Here is a 27,726-nt window from a genome sequence, read left to right as displayed (position 1 = left end):
CTAGAGATTGACCACTGGATAGGTGAAGGCATGACAGATATGTTTTGCTGCACCAGTGGCATAGTTGGCAAAGCTGTTGGAAAATCTTTTGGGTATCAAGTGCTCTTCCTTGAGTATAAGTTAATAATTCTATAATTACGAAAAAGTGCTATAAGCTAGAAAGCTAATTCTATAATTCTTTAGAGATGTTGATATCAGTTTCAAAGTTAAAATAATAAAGGAAAGCAGAAAGAGAGATACGGGGCTCTGGAGTTCGGAGTGACGCAAGTTACACAAGTTGCAAAGAAATTTTCTTCAACAGCTCAGAGATTATGAATACTGACAAAATAAGGTTGCAACTAGATCTACATGTATGTGGAAAGAGGAAAGAAAAGAGATGAGTCTGAAACACTCTGACTGTGGCAAATGTGACACTAGAAAGTAGGAACAACAATTTACAGCTTTTCTTTTAAATGAATGGAGAGCTGGTGGAATTATTTGAGGCTGTAGCTCTGGTCCTTTGATTGTGGGACTAGGTAGAGATGAGTATCTGCATGAGCTGACATCTGGAAAGGTGGACCAGAAGGTGACCATAGAGAAGGCAAGGGAGGCACAGGTGAGAATTAATACAGCCGAGGCACTGATACAGGTGAATGCAGTGACAAGTAGTTTGCAGATAGAAGATGTGCAAAAAGGAAGGCACATAAGAAGTTACGAGTCAGAAAAGGAAGAGCCCTGGGAATGCTTCAAGAGAAGGATGTCTGCCTTTGGATACTTCAGTGATGAAATCTGAGATTAAATCATGTTTCTTTGGTCAAGATAGGTAGAAAAATGTGGGCATGAGAAGTCAGTAAAAGCACTAAAAGATCTGCACAGCTAAGAACTAATATTAAAGGGTTAGTCTAGCTTAAGGTGTTATGAGTTCAACTGGGGAAGTGAAGAAGCCTAATGCAATTACAGTTCCACTTTCTTGATGCACAGATAAAGATATGAGTTAAAATTAGAAACAAAATTTTAGTTCAAAGTTCTGACTATGAACCATTTGTTTAACGTAGCAATCGCTTCCTGCCATGGGATAAACACTAGAGCACACTTAAGACACAAGATGGCACAATGAATTAACCCATCAGTCTTTCATTTTTAGGCATCTAGATTCAGATTTTCTTTGAGTTAAAACTCACAAGAATTTGACAATGTCTCTGTTCAACAATTTGTTCACTATACAGTTCAGCAAGACAGGAGGCCTCTGTTCAGGAAATGACCCAAACCGAACTAGGAGCAGCAATTCTGGGTTGAGTAGAATTTAGCAATATTCTGGGCAGGCTGAGAGGTACCCAAAGCAAGGTTTGCTTACAGATGGTTTTCAAAATGGTTATCCAGAATTCATCCACCAAAAAAAAAAAGGTATTTAATTAAAAAGTCTTTTTAAGGTGGAACATGATGAGTCCCTTATGTAGTAGTCATTTTGAACTTGGTTATCTGAACTTACCATGGAACTGTTCTTTGACCCCTATGGGGCAGAGGCTAGAAGCAAACGAAGAAGTTGGGCTGTTATCTGAAGACATATTTGTGGATCTTTTCTTGCACTCAAATACAACCAGGTCTCTGCATTGCTTATGACAATTCATTCCACAGTCTGTAAACAAAACAAGTCTCGCATGTGTTAGTGGTTTTGCTGCTGTATCTGAAAGCAGGTCATATCTTTTCAGGAAGCAGTAGACCTCCTCTTACACTCCGCATACAGACACCATATAAAACCACAGGTTACATGTAGACCCTGCTGCATCCCTGTGCCTTATACTATTCAAACCACTTTCATATTGAAGATATTCCATCAGAACACAATATAGTGTTATTAACTAGGATTTAATAAAAAAGCATCAAATTGTCTTCTCTCATTCAAAAGCCTGTAGGAGGGCAGGCACTTGGGGGAGGAAAATGTTGTGAGAAATCTATTGTCAAGTATCTCCCCTCCTCCCCATTCAGTTTTGTCAGGATTTGGGTTTGCTTTCCTGTGGGACAAAAGGGTTCACCCTTACACTCTGTGAATCTTGTGTGGTTTACAAAAGGCTGAGGAGGAGGGAGGGGGGCTTCTGGGGTACTGTGACTTCCCATAGACTCTGGGCCATCTATCCCTCTTTCAGCTCTCATGCTAGGGCTTCCCATGTCACAGATGTCTTTGGGATCTGCCCACTAGCAAGGACAGACCAAGGTAGGGGCATCAGTGAAGGAATATCAGCAGACAATCAAAGTCTGGGGTTCTTTTCTTGTTTTGTTCACCTTTAAACTGCATTAAATGGGTGGAGCATAAAAGTAGTAATTACCTTTGCACCTATATCCTCGTTTAATGACTCCCCATAGCTGGAATTCAAACAAACAAAAAAATGGTAATTGCATTAAGATATTTCAGGTAATGTGGGTATGTAAGATTTCCTGCACAAAGCATAACAAAATGACAAAAGCCCCACCCAATTGTTTTATTTTGTGCCAGCAAATCTTGGTCTTCTGCCCATGTCTAACAGAAAGGGTACTGACCAGAAATGTGCACCATTCACCTCCCCAGCAGAAGCATTAATCAGGTAGCAGGCTGAACTTTTACCTGTTGGTGCTCAAAGTTCATAAATAAAATACTTTCGTTTAAATCTAGTGTCCCTCATCTGCAATGGTACATGCTTGCACATCATTTGAATTCACTGCAATTTAGATAATCTTCCAAGAGATTCTGGAGTAGTTCAGGTGTTCTAGGTCAGCTCCCATGCTGCTGAAGCAGAGCATAATCATCCCGTGATTGCATGGCATTGATCTCAAAGATCAGTTATTGGGCAATAGTGCACAGTTTTCCCAATCTTGCTAGACATGAAGTGCATTATATCTGTACTCAAGACAGGACTAACTCCAACAGCATCAAGGACTGAGAGTCTCCAAGCTGGAATTTCTTGCTCGACAGTGACACAACTGGAAACCCTGCCACTTTGCCGCCCAAAAGAGCACAACAGAGTAGAGGGAATATTAAAGTAGTAGTAAAAATATTGCAAAGAGAAAGAGGCTGAAACAAATTTGAAACATGGTTAATAGCTTGAAGCCTGTGGAAATTATTATAAGTTTTCAGGATTTTATAATAAATGTTTAAGTATGAGTTTAACAAAACAGCATTGTGCTTATGAACATTAATACAGTTTACTTAAAAAATAAGCTTACAAATCCAGCACAGTTGTCACAAAACGTAGGCTTTAAGTAAGTGGTTTCTTGGAAGTTGTGAGCAAAGCCAAGACCTAATTTAGAATAGATGGAGCTGGCCCTCATAAAGTAAGCTGTTATTTCTTCCCTGCTAATCAGACCTTCCCTGCAAATAAACAAGAGAAATGGTTAATTGAGACCCTGTTTTTCCAGCAGCACAAGGAAAGTAAACTACATCTTCTCTCACCCCCTGCTTACAGTAATTGCACTCCTTTTCATGGCCATAAATGTCAACAATAATCAATAACACTGCCAAACTGTTCAGGAACTCGTTTATATACAAATTAAAAAGCAGTCTGTAAAAATAAGCAAAATAGCTTCATGTGAGATGCAACTTCACCATTTCATAAAGCTATGTACAATTACTGAAACAAAGAAGGAACAGAAGGAATCATTCCTTTCACTCTGAATTCAAACTGTTCTTTACAATCTCTAATGCAATGCAGAGAATGGTTTTTTGAAGAACGAGGAGGAAAGATACACAATAAGTGCTTTTAGAATTGTCAAATTTTCATTTTCCCTAAGCCTCTGAGCCTTTGCAGGCAAGAGAACTTCCAAGTAATGCCTTTTCCCATAATTTCAGGAATGTCTGGGTTAATGTACAATCATTTTGGCCAAACATAAGTTCACTGATCTGCTTCAAAGGTATTTTTGTCTACATTTTCTTAAATACCATGTCCTGACAGACTAATACTTTTACATTAGATAAATGCTCAATATAATTAATCTTTTACTACTTAATGTTGCTCAATAAAATATTTTTAGGACCTTATACTACAATCTGTCTGCAGCGTATCAGTCTCTCATACAGCAGAGAAGTACCTTCAAAGGTATTTTTAACCTACATTTTCTTGAATACCATGTCCTGAGAGACTAAATGATTTTACATTAGAAAAATGCTCAATAAAATTAATATATTAGTACTTAATGTTGCTCAATAAAACATTCTTTAAGACATTATACGAAAATCTGTCTGCAGCATATCAGTCTCTCATACAGCAGAGAACTAGTTAATATTGCTATAGGTAGGTATGCCCTTTACTACTACCCCAAACAATGCTTCAGTGAGTTATGTTTCTGCTTCCAGCCTTAGAGAGGGCAGGACAATTTTAATATGTAGTGGTCATAATAAAAAGCTGTTACAAAATTTAAATGTAGAAGCAAATGCAAAAGAGCAGCTCGCAGGCACACACCTGTCTTTGTCCATTACGCAAAATGAGAATGGAAAGCTTGCTGCAATCTTTTCAAACTCTTCTTGAGAAATGTATCCATCCTGATCATGGTCATAATTTTTGAAGACAGACTGGATAAGATAATAACAGAATTACAATGAAGCAGTGGCAACCAAATCATTGTGTGTGAGTGTGTGTGCGCGCACGCGCGCACACATCGTCTCTTTATTTATTTATATACTCATACACAATTCCAGACTTTGTTTTCGACTCATACTGTGTGTGCGCACATGCACACACACCCATACATATGAAAGAGAGAATTCAAAACAAAATCTCATATTGTTTCTCGTATTGTTAAAAAATCATTAAACTATTTTTAATGATTTCCTTGAAAACAATTCAAAAAACATATTCACTGCCTGCCCTGGTTAAGTCTTCAGAAACATTGTACATTCTTGATTGGCATTAAAACACAAGTTAAATCTAAAAAGCTTGAGTTAAACTCTGTACTGATTTATAGCCCATGCACTCCCACTGACTGGCTGTGGTGGCACTTCTCTTCCACAAATCCCTCCCACTCACTCTCTAAGTCACTCTGGTCTGATCTGCATTCATACAATTGGTGCCAATATAACTGCCCCCTTCAGCAGAAGCAGGTGTACATCCACACATGCCTTAGGGAACTTCTTGTAGGAACTGATGGCCTTTACTGTCATTTTAAGTATTCTGATCCAGGCAGAAATAACTGGGAGGGAAAGAGGGTGGAAGTGTCTTTCCATTCTTTATGTAGCCACAACCCAACCAGAAATGCAATTTCCCATTTTTCATACACTTTCTCTTTGGATTTTTTCCCCTTCTCACAAACCCCAAAACCTCCTGACACTGTCTTGCTTTGGATTGCTTGGCACCCACCATCTCTTCAAATCCCCTTTTCCCAATCTTTAAAAATACTTACTAAATAGAATCATAGAAAATTAGGGCTGGAAGGGACCTCAGGAGGTCATCTAGTCCAACCCCCTACTCAAAGCAGGACCATCCTCAACTAGATCATCCCAGCCAAGGCTTTGTCTAGCTGGGTCTTAAAAACCTCCAAGGATGGAGATTCCACAACCTTTCTTGGTAACCTGTTCCAGTGCCTTATTACTTCCACAAGGCTATGGACAAAAGTAATGTTGCTTTCACATTACTAGCAGACCTCCTGAGGCTAAAAAGAAAGGTCTACAAAGGATGGAGAATGGGATTCACCTCCAAGGAGGATTATTCTGCACTAGTTCAGTCCTGCAGGGAGCAAACCAGTAAAGCCAAGGCTGCAACTGAACTCCAACTAGCTTCGAGCATCAAGGACAATAAAAAGTCCTTTTTCAGATATGTGGGGAGCTGGAGGAAAAGCAAGGGCAACGCTGGACCCCTGCTGAACCAGATGGGCAACTGACAACTGACGCCCAGGAAAAAGCCAACCTATTAAATGGGTACTTTGCATCCGTCTTTCATCAGTCCCATGGAACACCCATGCCCGCTACAGGACAGGGAGGTCCGGGTGAGGGAGATCCTCTACCCTCCGTTAATGCTGACCTCATGAAAGGACACCTTGAGAGGCTGGATACCTTCAAGTCAGCCGGCCCTGACAATCTACACCCCAGGGTACTCGAGCTGGTGAGCATCATAGCCCAGCCTCTGGCACGGATCTTTGAGACCTCCTGGTCGGACCCAGAGGGTAGTAATTGATGGAAGTCAATCATCATGGTGCCCTGTGACCAGTGGGGTCCCCCAAGGCTCTGTCTTTGGACCCATTTTGTTCAACATCTTCATTAATGATGTGGACACTGGAGTCAGAAACGGACTGGCCAAGTTTGCCGATGAACCAGACTTTGGGGCAAAGCAACCACACCTGAAGACAGGAGGGCGATCCAGGCTGACCTGGACAGGCTCAGCAAATGGGCGGACGAGAACCTGATGGTATTTAACTCCGAAAAATGCAAGGTTCTCCACCTTGGGAAGAAAAACCTGCAGCATCCTTATAGGTTCAGCAGTGCTACGCTGGCTAGCACTATGGAAGAAAGAGACTTGGGGGTCATCATTCACCACAAGATGAACATAAGCCTGCAATGCGATGCTGCAGCTACTAAAGTGACTAAAACGCTGGCTTGCATCCATAGATACTTCTCAAGCAAATCATGGGATGTCATTCTCCCCTTGTACTCGGCCTTGGTGAGGCCACAGCTGGAGTACTGTGTCCAGTTTTGGGCTCCACAATTCAAAAAGAATGTGGAGAAGCTTGAGAGAGTCCAGAGAAGAGCCACATGCATGAACAGAGGTCAGGAAAACAGACCTTACAACGACAGGCTGAGAGACATGGGGCTCCTCAGCCTGGAAAAGCGCAGACTCAGGGGTGATCTGATGGCCACCTATAAACTTATCAGGGGTGACCACCAGTACTGGGGGAACGTTTGTTCACCAGAATGCCCCAAGAGATGTCGAGGTTGAACAGTCATAGATGCCTGCAAGACCGTTTCAGGCTGGACATAAATAAAGAAGAATTTCTTTACTGTCCGAGCCCCCAAGGTCTGGAATAGCTTGCCATTGGAGGTGGTTCAAGCACCTACATTGAACATCTTCAATAGCAAATTGGATGCTTATCTTGCTGGGATCCTATGACCCCAGGTGACTTCTTGCCCTTTGGGCGGGGGGCTGGACTCGACAATCTTCCAAGGTCCCTTCCAGGCCTAATGTCTATAAAATCTATGAAATATGCAAGTGCAATGGTGTACATGCACTTAACAGAAAGAGCTGGATGAATTTTAAATACCTGAATATAACATACTGTAGCTTATCTTGCATGTGTAGGTCACCCACAGTCATTTATCCTTGGCTACGTTCTCAATTCAGTGTTAAAAAAAAAAGTGAGCCTGTACACAGTTGAAATTAAGTCAGTGGGATGGCTTATATGCTGAAGCATCTTGTAGAATCAAGATATATGGGCCCAATTCTACAATCCTTGTTCCTGTCAAGTGTCATTGAGTTCAGTGGAACTTCTTGTATGCATGAGTACCAATCAGCATCATGGTTAGTATCAGGCCCTAATTTTTAAATTAAAAGTTACCTTAGCTTAAACCTGAAATTCTCACTGCCAAACATTTCATAAATGCCTCTGTAAAAAATACCATATTAAAAAAAAAATAGCAATCAGTAAGCATATGTCTAACTGTGTCTGACTGGATAATGCAAACACCTCAGTCTCCCAAACAACAGTGTACGTAGCAGACCACTTCCTTCATACTGTCAGTGCAGTGTTACCTGCTACCATTATGCTTTTAAAAATGTAGTATTCTGAATACTACATTTACATGCAGCTTTGAATATGTCAACTTTTTAGGACACAGTTCCTCATTACATATTTTTTTCCAGATACAACTAAAAAATTTAAAAATATACATTAAATGGGCTGACTGTACTTACATCCACCATTCTCTGAACTCGCTTGCTGATGGTCTTTGGATCAGGTTTTGGAGCAACACCTGAGGCCCAGTCCACAACTACTGGTGGTTTGGAAGGTGTCAAAGGCTAAAATAAATATCATAGAAACTTACTATCATAACATCAAGTATTTTCAATCCCTAGGTTCTTCACCTTAGCTAATTGGAACATAGGAATTACTACAGAGGATCAAACTAATGGTACCTCTAATCCAGCGATTCTCAGCCAAGGTTCCACAGCACCCTGGGGTGCCTTGAAATCCTTTCAAGGATGCCACAGGGTACCACACAGTGTAAGCACTATTAGATTTATAAACATGATTCACAGGATAAACCCAGAGATTTCAAATAGAAACCCATACCTGTGGCCTTTCTTAGTTAATTGCACTAGAAAAACTGCTCTGTTATTTTTCTGTAGTTAAAAAAAAAAAAAAAGTGAAAACTAAGAGCTGGTATATTCCGAGGGGTCCCTTCAGTCTAAAAAGGTTAGAGCCACTGCTCTAATCCAAAGTCCTATCTCTGAAATATTCTTTTGAAATATACCAGCTATTTCAGAGGAAGGCATTGAATGGGGTAGCCAGTCAGTCCTAGATGCTCTTCCCAACTTGTTACAATTTACTGATTATCTCAGTTAACTGTAGGAGTAATTCAAATGAGTAATTACTCCCTCAAAGGTATGGTACTTTATATTTTTTTATTGCTGACTATCATCTGCCATCTTTTTGCCCCCTTTTCCCTCTGAAATTTATCACACTATTTTTACAATCTTTACTAACCTAAATTATGAAATGTCATTCTCATTTTCTAGATGGATTAGGTCTTAGTATGAAACCTCAGTATGGTGTAGCATAGCATTAATATGGAGCCTCTGATGCCACATGGTTTATGATTGCTTATATCTGGCTCTGTTTTCTATTCAAGTTTCTCCTCTATGACAGTATTTTTGCTTCATCATATAAGTATTTAATCTATTTTGCCTCTTGTTAGGAACTTTGAGGCTTCTTGATCTGTTGGATAGTAACACACAGTTCTATTTTGCAGAAGCTGTTTAATCCATATGTTATGGTCAATGCGGTGGTATATAATTCTATTTTTCAGTATTTAAACCAATTTAAAGGGAGAAGTAGTAATTATTTTTCCACTGTTAGTATAATTCAGTCCTGGATATTTTGATTAATAGTAAATCAGTTTTATACAACATAAGTCACTTTATTTTCCACAAAGCTATAAAAATAGCAAATAAATATTTAAAGAAAAACCTCCATCTGATTACTGGAATTATACAAGAAATATTTATTTAGAAGACTTAATGTTTAAAATCAAAGGAATAAGGACTGGTGTCTCTGCTCATGTTAATATAAGTCAAGAATAATGCTAATTGAAAAAAATGGTGTTACACTGGCATGACATAAGCAAAAGAAGACTCAGGCCTCTAATATAGAGAGTGATTACTATTTAAGTTTCACTCATATTCACTGTGTGTGTAATGTAAAGATATATTAAACAATGCCATGCCTTCCACATACTGTGGATTAAATTAAAGTGAATATAAGGAATTAAAGGTACACATTACTGTCCTTAAATCATTTTGTTAAGATTTTGGAAAGAAAAAAGGTCTCTTACTGCAGCTCGGTGACTTCTTGGCTCTCGAGCATATGAAAGCTCATAGATTTCATCTTCTGTGTAGTAAAGATCAACGGACAGCTGAAAGTGAACATAAAACTGGTTTAGTTTCTAAGCAGTTACTATTGTTCCCTGAATTTATCTGTTCCTGGTGCACCTGCAATCTCCTTGAAAATTAACAACTATTTTAGGTGTTGTTACAGAAACATGCATTTGAAGACACTTATTCAAGGTATGGATGTTGATGCCAAGTTGACATCTTAGCATTTTAATCTGCTTTTCTGATTACCTGAGAAAGCTTGCCTAAAATCACACAAGTATGATCACTAACACAAGTACTTTTAGATATCTGTAGCTTACAGTGTGCTCATAAGTTGTTCCCGTGACACAATAAAAACCAAATATAGCACTAAACTGAAAAATACCTGAACTTTCTGAAACAAAACTACCTGAACATTTTGTTTTCCTGTATTTTTTATTCCAACAGATATCAGAGAAGTTAAAACTTCCACTCTTAGTAGCTCATGCATTTTGGATATTCTTGTTCCATACTTGAAGAATCTCTCATACACTTCCTCTTTCTGATTAGATGGTCTGTTATGGACTGCCACCATAGCATCACTACTATTCCATTCCCCCGTTATGTTCACACATGCATTCATCAGCTCTCATTCCCTTTTGGACCCTGGAACAAGCATATACATCCCTGACACACAGTGTAATGCCACCTGCTTTTTTTCCCCCCTATAACTGTTCTGAAGCACTTAAACAGAGTATACTGTATAGACATCAAAGATAACTGCTGTTTTTCCTCTTGCACCTGTTTAACTGTATTATGGTTTGCAAGAATTTAGTCCCCTTTCCCAATCCTCATTTTTTAATCCTAATTACACATCATCCAGTAGGTTTGTGTTGCCAACCCAATGGAATCTACTTTAAAGCCCCCCAGATTGCCAGATTAGCCAGATGATGTCCTAAAATTCTCTTCCAAAAGCTGATCTTTGTTAGAAGTATCTTATCCTTGCACAGCAGTACTCTCTTTCTCAGAACATCAATCAGTTGTCAAGGAAGCCAAAGCTTCACTGATACCACCTTTGTAGCCATGCATTTTGGCTTTTATTATGTGAAACTGTCGTACTATATAGCACCCACCATGGTCATTATTCCTGGGATACTGTATTATTAGTTCCCAGTATGTGGGACGAGAGCCTCACATTTTATGCTCAGTTATATGAGGAAACTTTCTCCTTAGACTAGAATTGTGTTCTTGCACCACCCGAAGACCAAGTATCAGACCATTGCGTGTCTGCCAGAATCTTTTTAATTCAAAAGGTTGCTAACCTTATTATATAGAATTCTCTCCATTATGGCTTTCTTGGAATTGTTTTTATTGCATAAACTTAGTGTATATCATTATATGATGCCTGTAATCATCTCACCTCAAAGCACTCATTGCATATCATCACCATCATCATATTACTAGGTAGATGTTAGGGAGCAGTGCCAGTGATCAATTCCCATCACAAATTGAGTTTGGCCCCTTTGCAGGGTAAAGAGCCAGCTTGCTCTTGTTAGGACCTTTCCAAAAGCATGAGTATTCTGGGATTTGTAATCCAGTAATCATGGGAGCTGTAGGCTGCTAACACTATGCTGAGGATAAAAAGTCTTTCCTCAGTGTAGAAGAGATCAAGAGGATGGCAAGATTGGCATGAGTTTCTCTTTTAAGGAGGAAACCAGATGTGCTGAAGAAGGCTGGAGATGACCTGAACAATGGATTGTTTGGTAGTCCCGTGTGAAGAGGAGTGAGCCCCTGAAATAAAGGTAAGAAATGGCTACACCAGCCCTTGTGAAGAGGTGATGGTTTCATTTTTCTGCCTTTTTTTCACTGGCTTTCTGTATCCTGGAAAAAAGAGTTCTTGGCTCAGTCAGATGGCTAAACAACCCAACTACCAGGGTAAACTGTGGTGCAGCTAAAATCTGGTGCTGGGGAAATTAAAGTGCAAAACAGCTGTGAAGCTGTAAAAGAATTAGTATCCTCAATAGGCCCTGGCAAACTAGGCACAGGGGCTGTGGACATAGAGGTATATTGCTTCACTGCTCTCACCCATGCACTCTTGCTGATGTTCTTAGCCAAAGATCATGCAGTGTTGGTAGCTGCATCAGAGAGCTGAAGACGGGTTCTGTGAACAGAGAGAGAAGCCTGGTGCTGCCATGATCAATTTTAGAAAGGGACCATCCTTGTACCTGCTGGGATTCTAGTAAATAAATTTGTAGGCAGTTCTTAGACACTGGTTTTTAGCTAATACAGGAGGTTATTCACAAGAATGAATGTTTAATGCGTACATGCAGGTGTTCACAGTAAAAATCAGATTCAACAAGTTAGGCTTATGTAATGCACTAGTAAGTGTGTCCCACAGGTCTCACTCTGTGACTGTTTTGCTGAAAATATGAACCTATAACAACCCCTGCTCAAGAGATTTCGCTCAAGCTATAGCAGCTCATGCTGTTAGCTCTGTTAGCCTCATGTATTAACCAAGATGATGGCCATCATATTTGTACAAAGCATGGAATAGAAATACACTCTAGTTCCAGGTATTGAACATGTGCAACTAACTGCTCATGAACAACCTACATCTAAAATATTATTACTACAGTCATTCTAATGAATAATTTCAAATAATCAGCCAACCTTAAACTAGTCTCTGACATTCAGAAAAATAGAAAAGACCAAATGTGTCAAATAAGATATTTTCCTATGAATTATTCACTCATCTTTGAAGCTATACTTGCCTCTTCAAACTGACATGCTTGCAAGTGCAGAAGTGTATGGGTAAAAGAGAGGAAGGGTGGATGATACTGTGAAACTGAAATAAAAGGAGGCTAACCTGATGCCAGGAATGCCAGAGGATGAGAAGCTTCTATTTTAAATTGCTGTTATAGCAGACATCACATTTGTATACAGTGTAACCCACTCCAAAAACCATCTTCAGACACACAGATAAAACAAACAATCATGGAAAACAATCATCCTCGGCTGCAAGGGATTGCCACAGAAGACTCAGAAAGCACCCACTTTCAGTAACAGAAGTTTTGCACTGAAATTGTGAAAGACGGAAGTTTTGAACACTAGTAATGTATAAAACTATTTTGGCAAAACTGTTTTTGGGAGAAAGTTCAGGGATGTTAGATAAATTTGTGTTGCATGTCAATTGATTTAACTCAGTATCCTCTCAGTACCACTGTGCTGGCAAAGACAGTCTACGACAGTGGTGTTCAAACTTTTCCCCACTGAAGGCCAGATGTACCATGCTCAGTCAGTCCATGTGCTGGATCTGGCTGGTAGTCATGATCCAGCATGCAGGGAAAGCATCATCCACTCCCACAGAGGGGGATAATCTAGTCCCAACTCAGCCCTACAGGGAAAGGGAATATGGCCTTGCAGGGGCGGGGGGGGGGGTGCACAGCCCATCCCCAACTTGGCCCTGATCCAGATATGGAGGGGGTGGCATGGCCCAGCCCTATGTGGGGAGCTGTGGCCCAGCCCCAAGTGGGGAATGAGGGGAGGAAGGGATCATGGCCTGGCCTCAATCCAGCCCTGATCCAAATGTCTAGGGAGGGGCCACAGCCCAGTCCTGCTGGGGGCAGGGGGCGCAGCCTGGCTCCAACTGGCTGTGTAGGGCTTGGGATTTCGAAATTTGGTGGCGTGATGTGGGGAGGGTGGCCTTATTAATGGCTATTGTTCCTCTGACACCAAATTTCCTGACTTGGGAGGAGCCCCATGGCCCAGGTTCCAATGCTCCACAGGCTGCATTTGGCCTGCAGGCCAGAGGCTGAGCATCCCTGGTTTAGTAAACACTGAAATCACTCAATATAGCATAGTACCAGATCGTCTTTACTGGTACCAAAGCAAACAAATTTAATTAAGAGGTGGAGTGCTTTTAGCCCAACACATCTCACGATGCACCTTTGGCGAGAATTCATAGTGATTTGAGTATCACTCAAACAGATCCTTTGTAACAGGGGCCAAGCCCTATTACTGAGAGTATTAGGCAGTAGACAGAGGTTAAAGGCTGCAGAGCCCTAGGTAATGAACAGCTGGCAGTTAATAAGATAGTTAATTAGAAGGGGGAGGAGCCAGGGGCTACTGCATTAGCCCTGCATCAGAGGCAGAAGGCAGTCAGACAGAGCTGGAGGAAAGAGCTCACTGCTGGGAGCTCTGCAAAGCACTGTGGGGAAGTGGAGATGGACCCTGACTGTGCTGATCGAAGGTGTGGGACACCCACACTGTTTCTCTGGAGGCAGCTTCTCAGAGTATAATAGTACCATCAAAAGCATGGCAGGTGAGGACAGGGAGTACCAGAGATACCACAGGGTTAGAGTAAGATTACAGTGGCCACCCATGCCACCAGCAATGGATCCTGTTACACCTTCTAACATACTCAAAAGCCTTAAAGAGCCTACAACTGTCTAGAATGTCTAGGCAACACGGCCAGCTCTTAGAAGGGGAGTCCATGGGCCATGTATCACCTCCTAGCCCACCAGGGGTCCATGAAGTACAGTTTGGGAATTGCAGCTTTAGACAACTGCAGGCAACCCTGGCTTAGCACTCTTAATTGGGTCCTGAAAAAATGAGTGTTAAGTGAAATGAGTGTTAAGTGAAACCAAAAGTATTTGATGACCCAAGATGGCGACCTCAATTGTTTTCAATGATCCAAGATGGCGACTGTGAGCATTACAATGAAACTCACTGAGCGCTAAGTGAAATCAGGTATCAGTCTAAAATGAGCGTTATAGCAAAACAGCACTAAACGAAACAGCATTCAGCAGGGGTTGCCTGTATATACTTAGCTTTAAATGTTTGAGAATGGCATTAAGTCAATTAAAAAAAAAAAAAATTAGAGGTGTTTTTTTTAGGGGTGTGCGAAGCGGACCCTATTTGATTCGGATTCAGATTCATTGATTCGGATCACTGTCCCTGACTCAACTCAGCCGAATCCGAATCTGAAGATTCGATACTGATTCAGAGAATCAGCAATTCAGACAGACACAGCTTTAAAAGGTTTTTTTACATACCTTGAGGTAGCAGGCGCAGCTCATGATTGCTGCGATGCTGGGGCAGATGGAGTGTCCCACAGGAGTGCAAGGGGCCCTCCACGTGCTTGGCAGCAAACCTGGAAGTGGACCAGAAGTACTTCCAGTCCACTTCCAGGTCTGCCAGGGAACATACATGGGGCCCCCTCACACCCCCCTGGCTTGACAATCAGCTGCAGGGGGACCCCGGGTGCCCGCCCCAGACCCAGGAGGCATCAGTCACCGAGCCGGAATGTGGGGGGGGGTGCAGTGCACTCTCCTGTGGACCCGAAAGTGGACCAGAAGTGCTTCTGGTCCACTTCTGGGTCTGCTGCCAAGTGTGCTGAAGAGCCCCCCACATTTCTGTGGGACCCTCTATCCACCCCAGCCTCACAGCACTCACGAGCCCCTGCTACCTAGAGGTGTGTAAAAAAAATATTTAAAGCAGTGTCTATGTCAGAATCTCTGAATCTTTCTAAATCTCTCTGAATCCATTTGGAAGGTTCTGATTTGATTTGGAGTCTGATTTGACTCGAATTCAAAGATTCAGCCCCCAAATCAAGTCAAGGACCGAAGCTTTGCACAGTCCTACTGTTTTTGTGATTTTACAGACCTACCGTGAGCAGATGAACAAGGTCCTTATTAGCTTCTAGGGGAGGTGCCATCTCTTGGAGTTGTATCAGCTCATTTATATGATTATATAAAGAATACAGTTTATGTATATTAATTTTTTTGTCCTCCAAGTAGTTTGGCATGGCCTCATACAGGGAGATCAGGTCTTTCAATTGGACCCCAAGAATCGGAATCTTAAAGTTAGTGCACTCATTATAGGCACGTCGATAGTTGTCATAGTTCCTATAAGATGAAAGCAGTTCGGTCAGTTCGTTAAACACCTGAAAAGGAAACAGAGTGAAAAAATTAATAATGTCTTAAGTGTTCATCATTTTGTTCATTATAACTATTTTCTGTCTTCAGATGATATAGAGATAACCCATATTATTGTTCAAAGACTTGTTTTGTCCTCCAAACCAAAATTAAGAGACTAATACTTCAAATGTTTTAAAGTGAAAATAAGCTTATAACTATTTTTATTATGCACACACCCTTCAATTTAATAATATTAAAAAGCACTTAATCTGCCAATTTTAGCTTCACAAATGAATATGATTTGCAGCTACATATCTTAAAAAATAGTGGCTCAAGTCACCGTCCCCCATTTTTTTCTTTCCTGACTTTTACCAGAACTTATCTGGAATTTCTTGATCAGAAAAGTCATTTAACTGCTATCAAATACGTATGGCAAAAAATTCACTTCAGGACTGAGACTATCAAGTTGATCCTATAATGGTATTATCAGAATACAATTATGTGGAGAATGCTTTATCCCCTGCCAAACCTGTATCTTTTAATAAGTATGAGGGTGGTCTGAGTTCTGTGAAAAGAAATAACTGAGCAGTTGTGGAAGGCTGTAATTCTGGCTTATGCTATAAACTTGTACCTTTCATTAAGTATTGACTGGGTGAAAGAGTATTCAAGAGCCAAGATCCTCTGGTACCTAACATGAAACATTTCTTGCTCTAGATATGGCTAACTAGTAAAAGGCACTAGTCTGCCAAGGACTGTATTCACAATTTATAAATATTAAGTCATTTTGTTATTAGACCTGGGAAGAAAAATCTGCATTTGATCATTTTTAACTGAGCAAAATAATAAAACTGTACTAAGCAACTTTCTTAAAAGTATGCAGCACTCTAAAACTTTCTTATCAAATCTCTGCCAGCTTGGTCATGTTACAAGTTATTGGAAAAACAGGCATTATAATGAAAATTGCTATGGATCACTAGCATTCTGCTGTATTACACTGCACATTTACCAAGGAGAAGGAATAAAAATCTTTTCATTTGTATTACTTGAATCTGAACTAGACAACATTTACTGCATAGGGAACAATTCTGTATTACAAGGGGGTAGACCCTTTGAGCTGAAAAATCTCTGCCACTTTTGATCCCTGATCCTGCACCAAGGATCTCCATACTGATGTAGAGGACTATACTAGCATTCTGTAAGTCACATGTAGGCAGGTACTGTATTTACTCATTTTCAAGATGAGGTTTTCCCCCTCATTTAACATGGTGGGGGATAAAGTCATCTTGGAATCCAGTAAAAGGTGGCAGAGGCAGGTGCTGCAGCTCCAGAGCTGCCTACCCCCTGCCACTTCAGCACCCCTGGTCCCTCCCCTCAGTGACCTTGGCCCTTGTTGTGCCCTCCCCCATCACCCCCTTCCCCTGTTCCCTCCCCCCCGCTTGCTGTTTCTGCCCCTCCTCCCCCTTTACCCTTTCTTGGGCACTGGTAGACTGTCCATACTTTAGCTTGGAACATGGAACAAAGCTCCCGTCTGGCCCCAGAGCAGCAGTGCTTGGCTCTCCACCACTGCTGTGGGGCCAGGCTGGAGCTGTGCACCATGCTCTGTGCCCTAGGATGGAGCCTGTTGGCATGGAACAACGGTAAGTGGGAGGGAAGCGGAGGGGAGAAGATAGGGTGTAGAGGGGCACAAGTGAGGGGAAGGACAGGACTTGAGGCTTCAGAGGTCAAGCACCAGAGGAGGAGTAAGGGAGCAAGGGTGGGGTAAGACAGCAAGGGGCAAGCTGTGTGCCCCCCCCACCACTGCCTTCCCTGCTGCAGTATTAGTGGGGACAAATTTAAGACATTTCATAGAATCTAATTATTCGGGGTCATCTTAAGGTCAAAAAGTCACCTTGGATTCAGGTAAATACAGTAAATCCTGCTGAAGCTGACTTTGAGTTAGGTTCTGAGATTTTTTATTATCCAATCATGCATGCTATGCTATAGTTGTAGCATCTGTAATTGAAATACTACCTGTCTATTCTGAATATTAGAAAGAAAATGTTAGCAAATTACTTTTTCCTTAAAGAAAAAGTGTGTGTGGCACAGAAAGAATTTAATTTCACTATCACATGCACATGTATTCATAAGTGGACAGGGGGAGGTACAGGAAGGGTTTGACTTCACTACCTTGTAAGCTAAAGGGAAAAGCTTTTTGTTGCTGTTTTCTGTCATAACAACATGGACTTCGGTGCATAAGCATAATTAAGGGTGTGGGGAGGGAACTAAATTATTTGCCTATTTATCTAACATGTCTGTTTGTGATACTGACCTTATTGACTTCATGAGGAACATAAGAACTTGTTTCCTTGAGTCTGGAGATGGAGCTGTGACAGAGACCTCCAATTACTGCCATTAATGTGTTGAAATTTTGCAGCTGGTGAAGCTTCTGTGTTGACAAACAAACAGTACTTATTGCTTAATGTCTGTCACTGAAGTGACAGGCAGTGAACGATCATTAATTTTTTAAAAACAGAATCTAAAGTATTCTTAGTGCTAGGGGGATCCCACAAACTGTATTACTAGCACTTCATTTTTTGTTAGCATCTTGTATCCATTTCATGCTTATTCATTTTGATACCAAACTATTGCTCTCATTGGTGGGGGTTGTAAGTAGGTAATTCTGTTATGTGGTAGGTACTCGTATTGTATTCTACAAATACAAATAGAGAAAAAGGAGTCTCCTCAAGGCAAAAATGAAAACTCTAGCAATGTTGTTCACTTCTGCCCATGAGAAGATCACAGCTATCTTGGGCCATATTCTATTCCACTTGTGAGGTGCCTAAATGCAATCCTATTCCATCCTGAAAAACTGGTGTTACAAAATGTTACCTACTCCTTGCTGCTTTTTTGTGACTCAATCTTATGGATAAAATTATACTTTTACAAAAGTATATGTATTAATGAATTTTCAGCGACTTGAATACCGTGAAATATAATCAAACAAAAGTCCTTAAGTCTATCTGGATGCTCAACAGATAGAAGAGGATCTGGTCCTTCTTTCCCACCCACAGTTTTTCTCTAAATAAGAAATGCTGTACACCATCTAAGTTGGGAGTGCAGACAATGAGGCCCCTGCAGATATTACACTTAAAAAGTGATTAACCAGTAAATCACATCTTAAGTAGTAACCTGGCCACACTTTCATTCAATTGATGTTGTGATAAAACAAAAAATATGTAATAACCTTGTGTTTGGTTCCCATCATGCCATAAACTGATCATGTGGTCAGCTTGAAGGGCTCCATGTCTTCCAGTGGCGGGAAGCCCCAGTCAGCTGATTCCAGGATCCCAGCTGTGGGATCACACCTGAGCCTTGAGCTTCACCAAGCACCCAGCTTACTGGGGAAGTGGGAGCCTGATCCCTATCTCTCTTGCACTGGCAATATGATGCTATTGGGATCTTATCCCTTATCCCACAATCGCACTTCCTGCCATGCACATGTGGCATGGCAGAAAGAATAAAGTGTTGGGATTGCAGTTCAGATCCCATTGTGCCTTTAACTGATTATCCCCTAGGGGCCTGAGTTTAATTCAAAACTGATAGTAGGACAACTCCAGGCTGTCAAATAAGGTACCAATGACAAAACATATTGCTGCTGTTCACTTTCTGGAAAAGGAAGAGTTGGCAGGTATACAGAGCCCCTAGGAAATTCTGGCAAGAAGAGCATGTAATACAAGCATCATGAGAGAGCTCTAGTGTAAGTGAGGAAAGAGAAAAAGTGATACTTGAGCATTTACTATGGAATCAAGAAAAGGAAACGAATAATGACAAATGCAAAAAGTTTAAAAATTAAACTGACCTGTGCAACATGAATGAACTTGATGAACACTTCAGCCCGGAGTTGAGGTGTTGGCCTACTAAGAACCATTAGTTGTACCCACTGGGAGATACCATTGCAAAGAGTAATAGATCTTTCCATTGTTGGATTCTCCTTCACACAGCTATTCATAATGTAGCTCTGATAATCTGAAAACTAAAATACCAAACTAAATTAACTCATCCAGATTTTGTGTATTCCATGGTATTTGAGTGTCGGTATTTATGTGCAAAGTGAAATACTGGGACAGACTATGCATCAGACATGTATGGGAGAGATTTAATCCCTATAAAAAGCTCTACCCAGCATAAAGGAGAGGGGTTACAATCTGGGAACTAGTTGAAGCTTCTCAAATGACCTTTCACGAGTGGTAGGTATGTGTAAAAAGATCTGTTTTAGATAAAACAGCTGGTGCAGAAGGCAGATATGATGTCTCAACCAACTGTATACCAATTAAGATACCTCCTATGTAAGAGCAACTTCTCTCTCAGCTCACAATCTGTACTATTTCTTGTTAAATACATATTCATGAATATGTATAGTAGGTTTATTTTCTAGCGTTCTAGTGTTTCAATTTCCATCCGTGTCTGCCTTTAACCATAAAAGGAAAGGTATATGTCGTTTTAATTTACAGCTTTTAATAAATGCTAGCATCTTAGAGAAATACACCCTTCAAAAGCCAGAGGTCTTTATGGGATAAGCAAAAAATTTTTTTTGGAATTCTAGCATCAATGAGTTATAGTGAACACACATTAGGTTTTCTTATAGGTAGCCCTCCAAAGGATACTCTCTGAAGTAGTTAAACTAAATATTAGGGAGTAGCATATTAGCTAAATATTAAAAGATCTACAATATTAATCTAATATTTCATGTTAGATTATTAAATGTAAACTGTCATAACTTTACTAGCTTGAGTAAAACAATGAATATTTATACCCCTATGTAATCACAGAGCCAAGTTCAAAAAGGCATCCATAAAAAGGGAGCAGAAAATGTCCATCATCACTAAGAAATGTACCAATTATATTATCGTATCTACTCACAGAGGAGCACATGCACCCTTTTGCCAAAAAATTAGCCTTCCAAACCTGGGGTTTGCTTCTTAAGCAAGGAGGAAGCTGATTTTTTTTTCTTCGTGGAATAGCAGCAGTGGCATTTCTGTTTAGGCAGCCTTGAGGGAATTAATTGACTTTGTGGGTCATTGTAATCTACTTGATTCCTTTTAACTGCTCTTCACTCAATAGGTGTTAACAATCCACTTTCCTTTTTAAAGCTTGATCAAAGACCAAGATTTCCTTTCACTGGCCATTTCTATTCTCTCTTCTATTTCACAGCCCTACAGACTGTTTTTAGCTTTTTTCAAAATTTTAGATCCCAGCCATAGATTCAGCAGCAGCAACAGTTTCAACTTTTGGGTGAACAGCCAAGAGTTGCTGACAATTCAGTTATGAAATGATGAAATCTCTGGCTTTTGCCAGAGCAAGAAAATGAAAGGTGAGTAAAGTAAAAATTAGGCTTTGTCCCTGATCTATGCAACCATAACCCTGGAAAGATTGGTTTGTTGTTTATTTGGGGGGGGGGATGCTCTTTTCCCTTAATTCTGTCTCCCCAAAAACCAAAGTACCTGTCCTGTTGGGGGGGGGACTGCCATGGTGGTGGTATGCAAGAAAATATGGTCATATAGAACGGTACTGGTATAAGCTGTTTCACAGTAACACTGTTACATCTGCATGCTCCGTGTTTCATTCAAGGTGAAAGTGACAGAGATTTATCTAACCTGGCTACACTTTTGTTCAATGAATGGTGTGATAAAACAAAAGATATGTAATAACTATGTCTGGTCCCCATCATGCCATAAACTGAATGGCATGATCCTCTGTATCCTGTTGCACTGTATCAGTTGTATGATCATCCATGTATCAGTTCCACTGTACCAGTTAATGTGAGTTTCCAAGTGGTAACACCCTCTTTGCAAGTAGTTAAAAATTATATCTGTCCATAGGCTAGTTTTCAGAAACAGAAAGGGAGAGAGGGAGATGAGAACTATTGTCACTAGGGATGGGGAGGCACATAAAACAAAGAGAAACAGAAATAGTGGTGTGATTGCTGTTTATGTCAACCCTCCCAAGAGGCAGAAGCCCTGTATGCTAAAGCTTAATTTACTTTATCTTGGAATAGGTGGCTGAGCCAAAGTCTCTTGTGTCTGACCCACATCCACAAGTGAATACATGAAAGAAAGAGGAGTGGTCCTGGAAGTCAGTCAGGTCTCCAAGACAGATGAGGAAGGAAACAAGGGTCAAGAGACAGACAAGGGCTTTAGTTCTGCATTACAAATTGTTCAGAGGAGTCTGTCTTGCTTTGAGTCTTCTCTCAAATGCCCCAAATTCTTCTATAAAAAATACAGGGTACAGACAGAAGTGGAAATTTTTGCACTATCTAGCCACAGAAAGTGGTCTATAGCCATGACCAAATACAAGTGCACAGCTGCAGACCATTTAAAAAATGGCTAATTGGGTTCAGATGAAGATGTTTCAAAACACAAGAGTCTTCTATAACTGCTGTCTGCCTGCCTGCCAACCTCTGAGCTGTTTCCAAAATGGGAAGGGGGAAAGGGAGTGGAGGGAGTTTGGTCTGGGAGGCTTTCAGCCCCCACCAAAAGGTGGGTGGGTATACTGGAGAAGGTGGGGGGATCCAATTCACCCACCTCACACATCAGTAAAGACTGGGGATCCTCTAAAACAAGCTCCCTCCACCCTCTTTCCTCTCTCTACTTCTGAAAACAGCAACAGGCTTGGAGGGAGGAGGGGCCATTGCTAGGGGAAATGGGCTGCAGGCTGGCAGCCAACAGCTAGATTTCCTTCCCCCTCAAACCAACAGTGAACTTCTGTTTACTCCAGGGGATCCTTGCAACTCAGAGCACTTCCTGCAAAGCATTCTCACTTTCAGCAGGGAGCTGCATTTCTGTCTGCACCCATAGGTACTAGGGGCTTGGATATGCTTACCATATCTCCTGTGGCTTAATGGATTGATTGACTCCAAACCTCAGGAAAGGTCCAATTCAGCCCTTGGTCCTATAGCTTTTCTTTAAAAAACTTAAGACTTATTTCAAAGGTCCATATCAAGGCATGATTCTGACCTCACTTGCAGTGGTATAAAGCAGAAAAAACTCCAATGAAGTCACTGCAAACCTAATGCAAGTTATATTGGAACCAGGCTTATAAGGCTTTTTTCCCCTTGTGACTTGTGAGAGTTTTATTTAATTTAACCAGAAAATGGTCTAATGTGTTACAGCGTGCCCTTACTGTACAACAACCAATAAAGAATGGTCATCAAGGCTGTCCACCAAGACAAGGGGATATTCATTAAAATGACTTCCTATTTTGAGTCAATGTTTGGCGATTTCTTAACATTTGAAGTCAACTTTAATACTCAAGTATCTACCTCACCTGAAGAAGTCCAAAGGAGAAATCATGTGATGGAAGGCTTGTGTCCACAGCCTCCAAAATAAATCTTATTAAAAAGAATTAGTTTATAATGAGAGTGGATAATGAATTCCTCTCATTAGTTTGTTAGAGTGGGCTGGAAGGGATAGATCAAGAAGAAAAAGTTGTACATCATCAGGTTTCTGCACATTCCCCACATTCTACCTTCTTTTAACCTATTTGTTTCGTTTAATAAGAGCTATTAAGGGTTCAAAAAGTACAGATGACAACAGACATCCTTGCATTTTTCCCCTTGTTAAACTGAAGAAGAAATATTAACACTAATGAGCAGAGTTGTCTATGAGATTACATAGTACATATTACATGTACTTATATCCATTGTTTGAATTTTGAACCAAAGCCAGATTTGGCAATAATGTGGAACCTGAGCAGCCACTCTAGATGATGAAAAATTATCCAAATTATATAACTAATTATAATTATTGTTTCATGTTGGGTTTCACTGTAATAATGAATAAGATCAATCAGTTTTTATCATCAGCACATTCTCTAAAAATAAAAAAAACCCAGCATGTTTTTCTATAATGTGGGACAAAATGTTATCTAACCTATTAGCCACTCTGCACCACTCTTGTGGAGCTGTGCCCCTGTGCAGATAAGAATTCAAGATTCACTGGGTTAAAGAGTATGACTCCATCTTATTTCAATGGTTTTCAACTTTTTCTAGACTCAAAGCAGCCCTCAGAAAATTCTGGTTTTAATTTTAACTTTTTTCCCAAGAGGTCAGAATATTTTTAATATTATGGCTTTCAACTTGGGTTTATCTTACGAATCATGTCTTCACATTTAACAGCGCTAATGTTGTGTGGCACTCAAAAGGGTCTCAGGGCACCCTAGGGCGCCTTGGGAACTCTGGTTAAGGATCTCCAGCTTAGGTGCTGGGGCACTCCCCTTTGAGGAGGCAGCCCTTTGTGTTGGCTTTTGTCCCAGGACTGGCTTTGTATTTTACCAAATTACTTTTTTATTATACAATGCAGGAACAGTCCTGGGACCAGGAATTATTTTGTGATTTTTTTTTTTTGGACCCACATAGGGTTTTTTGGACACCACAGTCAAACAATCTCTTAATTTAGTCACTGTTAGAAAAATTTAGGCTTCATGTTTCAAAAGCATGTTCTGTAAGGAGCTAAACAGATATTCTATTTCATGGATAATAATCCCCAACCCTGTCCAAGATTCCAGTAAACTAAATTTTGGTCCTAGTTTATCACTAGTAAAATATACAGAGGTCAGCATCCCACTGCTAAGTAATTACCTGTATATAATGAAGAAAGCAAGACTGACTGTGCATAATACTTGTTATGCCCATTAATCATTAATTAAGTTTGCACAGAACTCTGGAAAACATTAACTATTAAATAAATATTAAGTATTATCATTGCCTGAAGGTAGTAGCATGTGCATAAATGCATGACTTCAGTTCCACAGGTGTTGGCTGCAGAGAAGGCTGGGAAATTTCACTGGGATGTGTCACTGTGGAAAATGGCACCAACCTAGGTGGAGTAGTACATATGCTGGAGGGTAGGGTTAGGATGCAGACAGACCTACACAAATTGGAGGACTGAACCAAAAGAAATCTCATGAAGTTCAATAAGGAGAAGTGCAAAGTCCTGCACTTAGGATGGAACAATCCCATGCAGTGGTACAGACTAGGAACTGACTGGCTAAGCAGCAGCTCTGCAGAAAAGGACCTGGGGGTTACAGTGGACAATAAGCTGAATATGAGCCAACAATGTGCCCTTGTTGCAAAGAAAGCTAACAGCATACTGGGCTGTATCAGTAGGACTGCTGCCAGCAGATTAAGTGACGTGATTATCCCCCTCTGTTCAGCATTGGTGAGGCTACTTCTGGAGTACTGTGTCCAGTTTTAGGATCCCATTACAGAAAGGATGTGGACAAATTGGAGAGAGTCCAGCAGCAGGCAACCAAAATTGTTAGGGGGCTGGGGCAAATGAGTTATGAGGAGAGGCTGAGGGAGCAGGGATTATTTAGTCTGGAGAAAAGAAGACTAAAAGGGGATTTAATAGAAGCCTTCAACTACCTGAAGGATGGTTCAAAAGAGGATGGAGCTAAACTGTTCTCAGTGGTGACAGAGGACAGAACAAGGAGCAATGTTCTCAAGTTGCAACAAGGGAAGTTTAGGTTAGATATTAGGAAAAACAGTCTAATTAGGAGGGTAGCAAAGCAGTGAAACAGATTACCCAGAGAGGTTGTGGAATTTCCATCTTTAGAGGTTTTTAAAACTTGGGTAGATAAAGCCTTGGCTAGGATGGTATAGTTGGGGATGGCTATGCCTTGAGCAGGGGCTTGGACTAGATAGCCTCCTGAGGTCCCTTCCAAACCTAGTTTTCTATTATTCTATGTATATTTCTACTAGGACTTAAAGCCAGAGGTCTCAGCCTAGGGGTTCTTACCCTTCCAGTTAGGGTCAGACCAGTTATTATATTTGGGGTGAGGAAGGAATTTTACCCCATGGTCAGATTGGTAGGACTATGAGAGTTTTTGCCTTCATCTATAGCAGGAGGCATGACCCTCTTCCTGGGATCTTGTGAGCATATGTTAACAACCTTTACAACAGCAGTACATTGGCTGCTGTGGTCCCCCTGCTTTACCTGTGGCAGGTTAGGTTTCTGTGTCTTGTTGTGTCAGGGTTGACTGTATAGTTTTGCTGCAAGGTTTCTGATTTGTATGGGATGGTTTGGATAGGGATGATTCTGCTTTGGGTAGAGGATTGGACTAGATGACCTATGGAAGGCTCTTCCAGCCCTACGTCTCTGATTCTATTGTACATGAGAAGAATCAAGTACCAGGCCCTTAAAATGAACCATGTGAAATCTGCTACAATATGTTCATAATCCCCTTAACTGCAAAATTGAAACTACTGCAACCATTCAAAAGAGTCTATTAGTTCTTCTGGATATGCACCTCATCATATCATCTTTCAAAGCAATACGGTATAACTTCCTGGGGATCGTGGAGTAGATTGAATGCAGCACCCTACTTCTGTGCTGTCATTTTGTATTTCTGGTCTTGCCATGCACTCTAGTATCTCACATATGAACCATACCAGAATTTAATGTTGCGAACCGTTGCTGTATTCCCAACACCTCCTTGCTAGAAATAGAAAAGTGGGCAACTATAGTACCAATAAGCCTGTTCAAAACAAATGACAGGTCAACATTTAATGGGTTGTAAAGCCATTCAGAAGCTCTTTTTCCATGGTGCAGAAGTGTGGCATGGTTCTCTGTGGTGACAGCTAAGATCTTAGAGGAGCTGAGAAAAAATGGTCTAGCTCTTCCACTGCTCTGTTCTTCCATCACTCCAAATATTTTGTCTCTGCATAAATACTGTTTTGCATGACAGGAGATTACATATTCCTTACTCTCTCCTTCCCCCGCACTTTCCTATTTGCTGGCTATTAAAAAGGTCAAAATTATCTTCCCCCTCCCCATTTATTTGACCATCCCTCCAGAATTCAGGTCAGTATTTTGATCCCTTCTTCCCACCTGGCAACCTCTTGACTAATGCTCTTTTTGACCCACAGCTGCTGCTCAGGGCCCATGCTTCTAGACATCACTACAACAGAATATAAATGCCCTTACGCCCTACCAACCAAGTGCTCATAACTTACTGATATTCTTCGGAAAGCCTTAAATTCAAGGTAGGTGAGGTGGTCTGACAATTCTTCTGGCTCTAGATGATCAAAAAGAAGAGAGACTTTCCGTTTCTTGCTGGTGTTGGGCTTTACTCGCTGTGTCAGCTTCCGGGACCAATCCTGAGAATTTCTTTTTAAAAAAAAAAAGTAATAAAATAGTAAAATGGAGGTTGCTTTAACAACATCAATTTTAATTTTTCCCTGAAACTGGTTACCTCATTTGTATGACTTACTGCAACTTACACTTAAAGCAGACTTGATGCTGTTTCTGATTCACAAAAAATGGGAAAACTTTTTTTTTTGGAAGAGAACTGCATAAAGGACTGATCACATTCACCCTATTTTTAAGGGCACCCTAGGATATATTCTTGACAAGATAAGTCCTTTACTTAAAATGCACTCACACTCACAATTTAGATCAGTGATTCTCAACCAGGGTACCATGGCACCCTGAGGTGCCTTAAGAGCCTTTCAAGGGTGCAACACAACTTTAGCACTGTTAGGTTTACTAACATGATTCACAAGATAAACTTGGAGATTTCAAATAGAAACTCATAGCTGTGGTCTTTCTGAATTCTCTGAAATAGAAAAACTGCTCTATTTTTCTGTAGTGAAAAAAAGAGTGAAAACTAAGCTGGCTTTTTTCTGAGGGGTGCTGCAAATCTATCTAGGGGTGCCTTGTGCCTAAAAAGATTTAGACATTAGAGGGTAAATCAAATGAAACAAGCTGGTGCTATTTTTCCATTTGTTACTAGTATCCAACTTGAGTAACATACATGCCATTTCAAGGAATGCTTCAAAATCTTTTATCCCCTACAAATCTTTGCTGTTCTTTACACAGAGTAAAATCTGCCCTGGTCAACACTGGGTTAAATTCAGGTCAATGATTTAAATTCAGTTCAAGTTCTGAAAAAGGCTCTAAGGATAATGTGGTCCTGTACCAGCCCCTGTATAGGTTAAACAGTAAACCCTAAGATCTTCTTGTCACCGATACAGATTTTGGAGATTTCTTCTGGTCTAGCTTGTGGAGAGTTATGTCAGTTTTAGGAAAGCGAGACACAACTTTTGTTTTGTTTTCCAAACATTAAAACTCTAACACTCACATTTGAGTTGTGTCAAGTAGATGACAGTGGAACGCCTCACCATTAGCTCTCGCCAGTTCCTGCAACTCCTCCACAGTTTTAATTAGTTTAGAATCCATTTTGAACATGAACTCTGTAATCCAATACCTTTAGTAAATGAAAAACATAATAATAAAAATGTTTTGTGGCAACATCAGTAAGATTGA

At 40.6% G+C, this 27,726-nt stretch overlaps 1 protein-coding gene across 3 annotated transcripts in view; it reads right to left on the bottom strand.

The window, feature by feature from the left end:
- Nucleotides 1-27,726, bottom strand: part of RASGRP1 (RAS guanyl releasing protein 1) — a 93,984-nt gene that overhangs the window by 13,931 nt on the left and 52,327 nt on the right. For all 3 annotated transcript variants that reach the window (XM_090033508.1, XM_090033505.1, XM_090033506.1), the window contains 11 exons: nucleotides 27,542-27,667; nucleotides 26,415-26,568; nucleotides 19,263-19,436; nucleotides 17,733-17,849; nucleotides 15,175-15,450; nucleotides 9,488-9,568; nucleotides 7,848-7,952; nucleotides 4,410-4,519; nucleotides 3,178-3,322; nucleotides 2,304-2,340; nucleotides 1,469-1,615 (listed from right to left, as the gene is read on the bottom strand). In XM_090033508.1, the coding sequence (XP_089889634.1) occupies nucleotides 1,469-1,615; nucleotides 2,304-2,340; nucleotides 3,178-3,322; nucleotides 4,410-4,519; nucleotides 7,848-7,952; nucleotides 9,488-9,568; nucleotides 15,175-15,450; nucleotides 17,733-17,849; nucleotides 19,263-19,436; nucleotides 26,415-26,568; nucleotides 27,542-27,667 (1,472 nt within the window). The remainder of the gene's footprint in view (nucleotides 1-1,468; nucleotides 1,616-2,303; nucleotides 2,341-3,177; nucleotides 3,323-4,409; nucleotides 4,520-7,847; nucleotides 7,953-9,487; nucleotides 9,569-15,174; nucleotides 15,451-17,732; nucleotides 17,850-19,262; nucleotides 19,437-26,414; nucleotides 26,569-27,541; nucleotides 27,668-27,726) is intronic.

Source organism: Crocodylus siamensis, chromosome 2, assembly GCF_052110815.1.
Source record: "Crocodylus siamensis isolate JL-2025a chromosome 2, ASM5211081v1, whole genome shotgun sequence".
NCBI classification, from domain to species: domain Eukaryota; kingdom Metazoa; phylum Chordata; order Crocodylia; family Crocodylidae; genus Crocodylus; species Crocodylus siamensis.
The sequence above is the reverse complement of the archived record's forward strand: the minus strand, read 5'-3'. Positions and strand labels throughout refer to the sequence as shown.